Here is a 12727-nt window from a genome sequence, read left to right as displayed (position 1 = left end):
AATTAACTTCAAAGTACTTGCATATCAATTTCTGACAGCCCATGGTTAAGAGGCAGAATCTATTTTATACCAGATTTTGGAGCAAAGGGGTGGTAATTCTACATTACATGGAGTTGTAAAGCAGTATGGATAAAATCAAATATGCAAAGTGGGATTTAGTTTAGTCATGATATTTTATTTAACCATTTACCAAGAAAAACAACACATTAAAAGGAAGATGTTTGCTTTTTAAAATTTTAAACTCTGTCCAATCACCACACTATGGAAAAGCCACAACTTCATATTAGGACCTGGGATTTAGGAAACAGTGCTAAGCCAACTTTTAAACAATGGCCTTTACTGTGGAAGACAGAGAAACCATTCTGTAGTTTCAGCTTATTAAAAAAAGCTACTGAAATGAACTCATTTAATTAAAACCTGAGAATATTAGAAGGCAGTGAGTGTGTGTGGATAAGATCTTTCCTGTGCTTTCAGTGAAGCTAGAATCACCATAAAATCTTGGTGTGTAGGACAGAAGCCACCAGCCAGGCTGGATTTCCTGAGTCCAACTAAAACCTTTGGATGGCTGAAAACTCCTATTATTAAAATACTTGGATAGATCTGAGCTAACTGACATACGGCAATATCTACAGGGAATCTTCTGGATCTGTATTCCAGATTTTATCCAAACACACCAATACTGCCACCTTTGTAGCTGATAAATATTTTGCCTGTTTTCTCTCATAAATCTCTAACAACAGTATGTGCTAAATTAATTAATTCCCAGGTCACCTGAAAGAAATTTCATCAGATACTGGGTGAAGAAAAAACAAAGCAAAGCAACAACAAAAACTCCCACATCGCCAGAGTGAGAAAGTCCAGAAAATTCAAGGGAAAAAAGAAAAAAAGGAAAACACCAAGCTACTCCCTAAAAGCTGGACTGTGAAAGTGTTCTCTTAAAGAAGTTTCTTCCCTGAGTTAGTCAGCCATAGACAAAATTTTGATCTCATTTAAAGCAAAGTTTTCAGGTTAACACAAGAGAACTGAATGCATCTATTAAAGAATAAAATTCTGAAAGTCAACTTAGGGCATGTGCCCATTCTCCAGCAAAAGCTAATGGTGAATACAAAAAGGGACACATCAGAACACACTGTTGTGTTAAAGTAAAAAAGTGGAGTTATTGAAAGGTGAGTGGAAAAGACTCCACAGGCCAGAGCCTCTGGGAACTTCACTATGGAGCTTTTTCCAAGTACCAGATACAAGACTGTCTGTGGTAAATAGATTTTCCTTTGTTCAGTATCTAAACAAACATAACAAAACAAGGTCAAATGAGTTACATGAGTGTTTTCTGTCTGACTATAAAAATACCCATTTTTAAGTGTCTTTGTGGAGGCTTTGAAGAATAATTCCACTAGATAAAAGTTTAAGCAGGGATTGCATTTAAGAGCCTGTTCCAGTGACGACAGCACTTCCTACCAGCCCCATGTCCTAGCCCAGAAAATTAAATGTATCTTCTCAAATGGAATCTATGCAGCACCTATAGGATGTACAGAACGAATCAATTTACAACAAAACCTGGATAAAAGACTTATTCTAAAGACTTGGTCCCTTGAAGGAACACATCAATCAGTTAAAAATTACGCTTCTAATAAGGATAAAGATTACACAAATTCAGAGTAAAACGAAAATTGTGTCTAGACATAAATTAAAAAGCTTAACAAGATTGAGTAGCCTCTAAATGAGAGTTACGTTAAGGTACAGCAGTAAGTCAACCACAATTAACACCAACATTTTGAGATATTTGGTCCAAAGCTCAGTAGTTTGCAGCATGGTTTTGGATACCATGTTTGGTTTTGTTACCATAAAGAACAAAACCTGATCTATCCTAAATTTCTGTTCTGGCCTTGTGGGAGCTGCCTCTGATGCCAGGGACATTCCTGCATGCTTGAGATGCACAGTCCATGCTGAACAACTCCAAAGCAGTGACAGATCCTTTCAGACACTGGCTCCTGGGAGAATTCCTACTGAAGTACCACCTTCTGGAATCCACCTCCAGATACTAATTAGGGGAGTTCTCCCCCAGGAGCACAAAACTTACTTACAGGTACCCCTAAATTAATCTTTGTTGCTGACCTCCTGTACAGAAAGAGGAGAGGGACAGGCTCTTTCTGCAGTATCTGACAGTGTTTCTCCTGCCCTTCACCACAAGAACATCGAAGAAATTGTCATCTGTGACTTGGATTATCAATCTTTATCAGCTTATCCCTTAGTCTAGGACATCCTGAAGAGCTACTGGACACCACTGGGGGTCCAACTAAGATTGATCCTCTAACAGAAGGAAATCACAGTATCCGACTAAAGAAGGTTATCAGTGCAAAGAAACAAAAGTTGTTTTACAGAATGATAAATCAATTTAATGGCCAAATACAGAACCAGTTAAATGTCAACACTCTCTGCTTTACTGCCATTATTTTAGCAGACAGAACAGGGATAAAAAGAGCAATCCTGAGTAAAGCCAGAACTAAGCAGATGGAATGAAAATACTGAAAAGTTTATAAGGAATAAAAGGCTACCTTCTACTAACAATCTTCTGCACAGCCCCCACCAAGCAGCAAGGCATGGCATGTGCATGATTTACATTGCAGGGACACAAATTCCAGCTGCAATAACTGTGCTGAGTGCATGCTTGACAAGTATAAAGCACTTTAGTGTTTGAAATGCCATTTGCTGAGCATCACACGCCATCCCTGAGCTCAGCGCGTCCAAGTTTCCTCCAGCGCTCAGATTTAAAACACGAGACAAAGATCCCAGCCGGGCCCACGGTGACTGGCCAGCTTTGAGGAGCACAATGCCCAGGATGTGGGGCTGCGCTGCCCTGACTCACCAGTGGGAGCAGTCGTGTAAACTGTCGTGCAGAGCCTTGCGCAGCACGGAGTCCTTGTCGTAGATGCCCCAGGTGGCCTGCAGCACCGAGTCCAGCAGGCAGTCCCCGGCCGTGCGGTTCCACAGCGCGTACAGCCTGCTGTCCAGCCGTGTGCCCAGCTCCAGGGACCAGTTAATGATGGGAGACTCCTCCTCCAGCTCTGCAACGGCACAGACAGCTCTGAAACACTCCCCTGGCTTATCTCACAGGATTCAGACAGCACAATAATGGCATCCTCTCAATAATTTACCCCCTCGTGTGGTTAGTAAAACCCTGTGCTCCTTCAGACTACAAGGAACAGGTCAGCTACACTGGCTGAGGAAATTTCTTCTACAGTCAATAAAATGAACCAAAACCAAACCACAGCATCACATCTTTTGTTTGAGGATTGTTACTGAACTGAAAAGATTTTTTTTCAGTTTTCCTGAAAAAAATCTTGTGACTCAAAACTGACTTTTAAAGATTTTTAAAAGCTCTACAAACTCCATTCTCGCTCTGCCTCATATAGACTGGAAATGTTAAAATTAAAATAATTTTACATGGGCATGCAATGACAGGACAAGGAGGGGATGGCATCCCACTGCCACACAGCAGGGTTAGATAGGATGTTGGGAAGAAGTTGTTCCCTGTGAGAGTGGTGAGCCCTGGCACAGGGTGCCCAGAGAAGCTGTGGCTGCCCCATTCTGGAAGTTGCTGGTTTGAAACAACCTGGTCTACAAGGTCTTCAAGGTCCCTTCCAGCCCAAACCATTCTGTGACTTTATGAACTCCAGGGTGAAGATCAAGTTGAAAGCATCCAATCTCTATTTAAAACGTGTTCATGGACAGAGACATATATACACACATGTAGTTTATTTTTATTAAGAGACACATCCTCTAGTGAAAAGCCAGGAGTGATCCCAGCTGTTCTCTGTGCATTTACCTTTCTGAACATCTCTGTCAAGTACTTCATCAAATAATTTTTCCTGGACTGTGGGTGGTAAATCTTCAATATCTGGAAAAACAGAAAGCAAATTTACAAAAGTCACTTAACATTACTGTAAAAGAGCCATCACCAGCTGCTGCTCAGGAGAACTCACAGAACAGCTTTTTCCCTATCAGCCCTAACACCTCCTCTGGAAAGCTGATGTCATGTGTGGCCCGAGGCTTTGCAGAGCTGCAGAGGCAGGTTTGCATCTCAGCCTCACTCTCACACCTTTTATGCAGAAAGGATCATCACAGCATGCACAGGGTATGACTGGACTTCTCTGAAGGAGAAAGTGGAGAACCACTTTGAGGTGAGAAATTTAAAAAAAAAGGAGTATTTTTACTTTCAACCCTGTTGTATTTTAGCACAGCTTCGATCCAAAACAACAGTTTTTCACTCATCTGGAAAGGCTTCTCTTCTGCAATCTATCCCAATGGACAGGAACAGTTTGCCAAGGGATGTGCTCCTCTACAGAACACCCCCCCTCCTTTGTTATCTTATTCAGCCTTCAATGAAATAGTTCTGAGAACCCCAATGGTCTGCAGCAAGTTAAAAAACAAGAAATGGGAAAACTATTGAGCTATGCCATGGAAAACTACTGACAACTGCTTCAAAAGCATTACAGACAGAATTTGCAACTACCTCATAAAAAAGGAGGAGAAAAAAAAAGTTGGAAAACTGTATAATGAGCAGAACTCTTTTGTGACTGCTCTATCATTTAAAACAACAAACACTGTCACACATTCTAAAACTCAGCATGTGCCACACAGTAAATATTTGCTCCTGGCCTGCATTCCAACAGAGGATAAGCAGTAAAGGGTTGCCAGGCAGAGCAGCAACCAGAGAAACTTTGCTGGTTTCAGCACAATAATGGAACCTAAACACGTGAAAGTTAAAGCAGTAAATAAAACAGGAACAGGAACATCCAGCACCCCTTCAGGCACTCTAGGGGATAAGGACTGGGGCCTAAGTGGTATTTCAAGGACACAAAGATCCCTCTTAATTGCAGTGTAGTAGCTGCCAGTCCTGCTCAGATGTCCAATACCCCAAGGCTTTTAAGTCCACATTTAGGCACATGAGTTGCTACTGAAGCACATTAATGCCTGGTGCAGGCAGGGTGATGTGGGGTGGTCTTTTTTTTGTATGATTGATTGGGGCCTTTTCAGCTATAACTGCTTGCAGTGATCAGTAATCAATTTAAAAGCTTTGCTCTCTAACATCCAAGCATTGACTTTTCAGGAGGATCCAATCTGTTTATTTGAAAGGCGGAGTGAAAACTGGCTCCTAAACTACATTGTTCAGATAATAACTGACCAGGATTGTGGGATTTATACTTCTATCCTTGAAAATGCTCTCTGGAGCCAAACTGCAAAAGATGTGCAGTTGACAAAGTGTGAGGGAAGTGGAAAGTCTTGATGCATAAAAGCTTTTGAACAGTTTTATTTTTTAATTACTAACAGCCATTACATGTGAAAAGCTGCACAGTGTTGTAAGATGTCTCTCCTGAAAATACTAAACAAATTCTTAAGCTCTGGAGAGAACATTTCTCCCATGTATTATGAAATCCTTCTGTTGCCCCTTTCCCCTCTCTCCCTTAAAAAGCAATGAAATTTTAGTCTCCCAGACACCCCATGTGCCTCTCAAACATGATCCTCAGAGTACAACTGAATACAGCACCTCAATCAGGCACACAAGTGGTAAATATCATCTTTTTGAAGAGGAGATGAGGTAACACTCAACCAAAGGTGTTCCAAACAGAATTCTTGCAATGTTTTATGAAAAAGACAAACAGATCTGCTGACTGGCACAGTTTGCAGCTGCACATTTTCTTACTAGTTGTAACATTTCTATTAAAGGAAACAGCTTCTAATAGCTCCTTGTTAAAACATTCTCTTGATCTCAGAGCAGTTCAAGAGTATTCAAAAAGTGCTATTGCTATAACTAGATAAAAAGAACAGCTCTAGGCCTCAACAGAAAGGATTGAAAGCTAAAACAGCCATGTGAAAAGTCACATCATGGACCAGAAACGTCTGGGCTCCAATCTTCACTTTAAATACAGCCTTTCCTTAGAACACACCACTTCTCTTCCATTTCTTCCTGTCTAAGTAGGACAACAGATGCTCAGTTCACAGGGACAATGTATGGATTGAAGTGTGCAAATACAGAGCAATCAAATTCAGCTAGTAAATCTGACCTAATAAAACAGGTCTTAACAAATAAAACTCTTAATAAAATAATTAATAAGGCTCTTAATGTATAAAACCTACATGCACATCACCACCAAAAAGTCAAGATACATAATTTTCAAGTCACCAAGCAATAGAATCTTCCAGCAGGAAGGAGGGTTTTGTAGCTACCTGCAGGCAACGTAAACGTCACAAGGTCAGTCAGAAAATAACAAGCAAAGTCTCCCTTTCGCTGATGAAGAGATGCAGCGATTTCCCGGCGGATTTGTTCCGTCACCTCTGGACACACCATGGCAGGAATGCACTTGGCTGCATGTTGGGATACCTGTAACACAACACAATTACTGCACTCAGGATTATCCCATTAAATAGAAAGATTTGAGAGGGCTGACCACCAGCAGAGTATTTGGTTAGCAAAGAATGCAAGAGAACTATAAACACTGGCACCTTGAAAGATCGAAAGTTTAGTGACTCTTAATGAAATGCCTCATTTGTCATGGAACTGATAACAAATCTGGTTAAAAAACATCTTTAAATTGAAGAAGTGAATTAACAGGTGACTACTCCCAGCTGAAAAAGATGAAAAAAACAGGTAAGAGCTCATTAGAGCAATCTCAAATCTCATGTATGAGTCAAGTCTAGATTTAACAAAACTTTATTACCACAGCACAAGACAGTTTCCTACAATCTTCCCCAAATCTATTAAGCTAAGATAGTTAAATTTCTCCAGTTCTAGTCATCACTGGCAAGAAAAACCCATTCAAGGATGACAGACAAGTGGGGCAGGGATGACACCAGATGCACATAAATAAAACACCTTTAAGACACACATTTTCACTCATTCACTCATATCCTAGAAAATGAAATTATCACTGGGGCTCAAACACTACTAAGCACTTCCAGAAATGGCAAGATGAGTCAATATTCCTAGGCAGTGAAACAAAACCAAACACAAAAATTCCTAAGACAGTATTTCAGTAAATTAACTTGTTTTTAAACATGTAACTCCATCCACACAGAGTTATGTAAGCAGCACAAAGCTACTGATATTAGTAGAATATAAATATATACTCAAGGCATTAGATGAAGCATTTGTCTTGCTTCATCTACTCTTTTTAATTATTCAACACTGAGCATTCCATCATCTTTATGTGCTTTGCAGGCAAATAGCAGCTTTCAGAATCACACTAAGCATCAGGGAAGGAGGCAGAATAAAAATCTGGCCCTGATCAGGTGAGGAACCAAAAGTCTGAGTTGAAGAAAACAGACAAAAAAGGTAACAGAATTATTTACAGGGCAAAGATGGAGAACAGCAGAGGTCACTAGAAGTGAGGTGACACAAGGAAATGGAACATGAAAGAGCAAAACAGAGGAACCAGTCAGTCTGTAAAATGGGCAAGGAATAGAAAAAAAAATCATCAATTTTGCAAAGCAAAAAATTTGCCTCTCTCTGGTAAAGAAGCTCCCACAAAAGCAGGAAAGCCAGCCCAGGTAGACTTATTCATTAACAAACTGAGAACAAACTCTGCTGTCATTGATGGCAGTGCTTCGCTTTGCTTTGGGAGCATTTCCTCTCCCCCACCCAGAGCACAGGAAGCCTCACAATAGCTCACTTCCACTGCCAGTAAGGTCACAGCCTGTGCCAAGACTGTTCATTAATGAGAAAACTGAACATCCTCAGGACCATCACAACAGAGTTCCTTTAAGCAAACTCACTTCTTGAGGGGAAATCCAAGCACAAGGCAGCGATTCACGTATATTCACACACCATCACAAATCAAAGCTGTGTGCCACTGGCTGCACAGAGTGGTGCAGTCACAGCAAGTGCTGCTCCATCCCTGCAGGGCCAGGGGACTCACCTCAGTGAGGAGGATGGCCAGCATGTCCTGCCTCTGGAAGCGGATGGCCAGGTGCACCAGGGTGTAGCCCACGTCGAAGGCAGACGGGCGGTTCAGCAGCCGCACCTCGTCCGCCGTCAGCTGCCGGGCAATGTCCCCTCCTGATGACTTGTAGGCTTCCACAGCAGCTAAATCACCTTCCACAACTCCTGGGGGCACAGAAACGACATACAGTTCATTTCAGACAGGAGGAACAAGCCACCTCATTTAACAGCTCACCTACAGCTGTTCTGTTACAGGCCAAACAGACAGTGATCAACTGCATAGCAAGAACCTTTTTAATTTTTAATTTTAATTACTTTAAGCAGAAGACTACAATATCTTTACACTTACCTCGTCTCTCTCAGACCATTTCTATTACCCACACTAGCTGGAAAATATAAGAGATCAAAAGCCAGCTCAGAAGTGGACCCACAATGAAATACCAGCAGTAACATACACACAACCATTTCATTTGACCAGAGACAAAGTCATTTCTTCACAGTACAGAGATTAGTTTGATCACTTTATCTTCCCTTTTATCTCAAAAACCAAATTACTAGATCATAGAAACAGGATCCATTAAAAGTTTTTTGGACTAAAAGTCTTATTTTTTTCCAAACAGTACAAATGGTACAAAGCATAATTTTTTCTCTTCAGCTCACCATCTCTGCTACCAATGGAGCCTGAGAAGTTTCACTCAGGATATTCTATTAAAACTGAATTAAAGAGAAATTAAATACACTGTGTGCACCTTCCAAAGCAAGATGAGAGGAACAATGAATGACCCTAGTGTCTTCTAGAGTCCCTGGCAATCTTTGATTTCTGTGCCATGTTTCATATCAAGACCAACCATGCTGAATGTATTCCTTAGCTGCAATTATCAGAATACATTATCAGTAAGATGTGGAGCTGCTAACAGGAACTGTTACAATATAAGACTTCCTAAATTTAGAAATTCCTTCAAAAATATGCTATTTTAGGTATGTGGTCCACAACAGAACAGTGCAGTGCTGAACTGAGGAAACAGATCAGTGTCCCTAAAGCCATCTTTACTGGAGAAGTAAATAGAATCTCACTCCTGAGAGGCAGCCCTGTTGCAGTAGCTCAAGCAGAAAAGAGCACAGATGACAAATGAGAAAACCCTGTCCTTGTTTTCTGCAGCTAAACCTCCTTCCCAGCTCCTGAGTCAGCAGCTGAGTGGAGGCGATGAAGCTGGAGATTGAGATCCAACTCCATTCTTCCTTCATTTGCTCACCAAGACTCAAAAGCTGATGAACAGGAAAGGTCATCAGACCCAATCAAAACAATCACTCCCACTCAGAACTTGAAATAAAATGAAAAGGAAAAAAACACAACACTTCCCACCCCCTCAAACAAACCCCTCATCCCAAACAAGCAAAAATCCCCTACAGAAATTAAAAAAAAACTCCAAGACAACAAATTGAAGTGGCTGCTAGCAGAAAAGCACACTAACCACTGACCTGCTGGTTAATCCAGGATTTAGAAAAGCATTCTTAGCTCAGCCAAAAAGTATCATTTTGAATGCTGAGATTATGAAGCTTTCACAAGAAATGCAGGGGGGAAAATGGATTATCAGTGCAGGACATTTCTCTACAAAGTTATCAGCTGTGCTTGATAACAAAGTTTGATTATTCAACAGTGGACTGAAGCAGAGAATTTCCAAAACAACAATTCAACTGCAAACTTTAGTCATACAGGATCTACCCACTCATTCCAAAGTCCAGGGCAGAAGGAAAACCATACAGGACAGTATTGTTTAGTTTTCTGCTGCATATGCCTGTCTCCTGTAAGGAAGACATTCCTGTTCCACTCCAGCACTAGTCTCATTCAGTGCCTGCCTGTGCATTCTCCCCAGATGAGTTTTGTCTGCCCAATTTTAGTTCTTGCTCTGTAGGAGTCAGAAGTGCCAAGTGTAGAACTTTATTTCCATGCAAGCACATTTTTGCCACTGATAAGGCAATTCCTCACAGCTGTTGCAATGATCATTCCAACCAAATACTCCAAACTGACTTTTTCTTTGTGTGTGTGTGTGTAGATTTGTATGTGTACACAGATAACAAATCAAATTTCTCATGACCTGCCCTCTTAAAACAAGTTATACCACAGTTTTGGCAAACCCAAGAATCCAGGCAAAGAAGAAATTTGATAGAAGAACAAGTTCTCTGCTATCTTATGATATCCTTATTTTTTAATTTAATTATTACATTAATTTAGGAGAAGCATCTTGTTAAAAACTAAAAGCCACATCACCCCTTCTTGTATTTTAACCACTCCTACTGACACAGGAGAGACTCCTGTTACCACACCTGCACCTTCCACCACATCCCCCAAGACAAACACACCAAAGACCACCCAAGACTGGTAGGTGGTCACTCTGAGAATCCAAATATCCACAACTGATTTCAAAATTCAAACAAATATCCCTAAAATGATCTTTTGGTGACAGCTGAGCAGATCCAAATCACATTCCAGACAGCCAGCCTGTCAAGTAGTACATTTTACTGCAGCCTACTACTGGGAAATTCATAATTTTAATTGTTCTTCCAGTCCCCCACCCTCAGCTGCTTATTATCATCCCACTCTTCATCAAACTTCAGCAACAACTGAGGTCTGAGGCTGATGCTCAGGTGGTCATGGAGGTTTGGCAATGCCTTTTTCAAGCACCAACTACTAGAAGCTGCAATAAGGATCCAAATCAGTGCCATGTGCTCTATGTAGCACTGCCAGTTCTGGAAGTTTTTATTCCCACGTCTTGCAATACTTGACATTCCTAAAAGCTCCATGTCCTAGAATTATTAAAACTGTTATATAAAATGTCAGTTAAAAAGTAGATTTCTAAACTTTGTTGATGAAGTTTAAGCTAAAGATCAATTAATACATCCAAACGAGGCAAACTGAGTGTGTTTTCTATGCTTTATTTAAAAAAAAATACAGAAATGTATTTTTAGTGGTATTTTAGGTATAGGGTTGGTGTGTTACATGACACAAACCCGCAGAGCTCATGGAGAGATGGCATCTGTGTGCATGGATAGTATCTGGTCATCCTCTAATCAAAACAGGTAAAAATTACTCTTTATAGCAGGGGAAAGCATCAGGAAATTTTTGTCTAGCCAATCTCACTACTGCAGGGCTGATATTCCATGGGCATTACAAGCCTCTTTGGCCCCTCTCAGCCACAGTAAGAAAAGTTAATATTTCCCTTTACCTGTTCTACCAAATATCTACTTCACTGTAGCCACTTCAGAAGAAAAGGGAAAATTCCTGACAGCCCATCACCACCTTGCTTACAGTGCCAGTCCATACAATCCAAGGCAGCAGTGAACACAAAATACAATGATAACAGACAGACTGTCAGAAATATGAGCCAGAAAACACAAATCTTGCCCCAAAACTATGAGGTGAATTTGCCTACATGCACCATGACCGCAATTCTGAAATTCGGTATCACCATACAAAAATGAGACCTGAATATGCTGGTATTGACAATAGGAAGCACATTCCTATAAAGGCTTTGATTTCTGTGGGATGAGCCTCCAGTTTATTAAGTCTATTTAAATAGAGCTTAAAACCTCCACTGTTTATGAGAAATATTACAGAAATATTTTCTGATGTTACAATTCCCAGCATTTAACAACACAAAAGTGCCTCATTACTTACACAAGCAGACTCTGAATCGTGCCCTGATCCAGCACTGTGCCAGCTGGATTATTCCCCACTGACACCCACTGCATTCCCCAGACTGCTAAAATGTCAAAAGCAAGAGTGGCATTTGCCTTAAGATTGTTCCCAGAACACCCAGGAGCCTCCAGGAGCTCCAACCCTTGTGAGGGCACAGCCCTGAGCAGCTTCAAGAGCAACAGAAATGCAGAGACATCCCAGTGACTCAGTGCCTGCTCCTGATCCACACAACCACAGCTTTCCTTTGAAGTGGACTCCAGAAATGGCCCTTTGCTGTTGCCCACCAGTCTTTGTGTGCCCCATAAAAAATTCTGCTCGGCCTAATGTAAAATTTCTGTCTATAGTCCTAAGGGAGAGGACAGAATGCCAAGTGCTGCACCCAAGTCATGAGAAAATACAACTGCAAGTCAGAATTTTGCATTTACAGATTCAACTGTGCTCCCATTTTGCAATTCAGGCATTTCTTCTTATTGGAAGATTTTCACAACACCAGGAGCCAAGGTTTTTTTCTTCTTCTAGTAAAGCCCAGCCTCTTACAAACAGCACAGATCAGACATTTGCAATCTTAGTATATATTAGATGATAGAAATTAAGAAGGGTATTTTAAAATACTAAATTAAAAAAAATATATATTAATCACCCAATTACAGCTCTTTGTACCGTCTTCATCCTACTACAATTTTTACAGCTTCCTTCTTTATTAGATGTCAGTATTACCCTTATATTAAATAAGCCAAAATTAGCTGCTAAAACCAAACTATTTCAGCTTAAAATGCTACTAAGTTCATTCTTGAGAATATGTAAATACATATAGGGTTTGGTGCAGTTATATAAACTTGGAAAATATGCAAGATAGGCATACAAGCATTTCTAGAAAACCAAGGCCTGTTCTCCCTAACTGCACAGTTCCAGTGGCTTCAGAACAGCCAGACAGAAAGTTCCCAAGGAAAATGCTACAGCACAGCCTTTATTTACTTCAGTATCTTTCTGACAGTTGTGGAGCACTGGCTGGCACAAGCTGCAAATGAAGTAGGCAAATTCTTTCAAGCAGACTGATGCAGTTGTGACTATCCAAAGAACAACCTGGGCATTAG

General features: G+C 40.7%; 1 protein-coding gene across 1 annotated transcript in view; it reads right to left on the bottom strand.

Annotated features, from left to right (window-relative positions):
• ZRANB1 (zinc finger RANBP2-type containing 1) overlaps positions 1-12727 on the bottom strand; it is a 39430-nt gene that overhangs the window by 7089 nt on the left and 19614 nt on the right. Inside the window, exons 4-7 of the mRNA XM_083866041.1 lie at positions 7914-8101; positions 6226-6379; positions 3824-3895; positions 2864-3062 (exon numbers count right to left, since the gene is read on the bottom strand). Coding sequence (XP_083722167.1) covers positions 2864-3062; positions 3824-3895; positions 6226-6379; positions 7914-8101 — 613 coding nt within the window. The remainder of the gene's footprint in view (positions 1-2863; positions 3063-3823; positions 3896-6225; positions 6380-7913; positions 8102-12727) is intronic.

The sequence above is a fragment of the Zosterops lateralis genome, assembly GCF_965231275.1.
Source record: "Zosterops lateralis genome assembly, chromosome: 8".
Classification (NCBI taxonomy): Eukaryota; Metazoa; Chordata; class Aves; order Passeriformes; family Zosteropidae; genus Zosterops; species Zosterops lateralis.
Note: the sequence above shows the minus strand (reverse complement) of the source record. Positions and strands in the feature narration are given on the sequence as shown.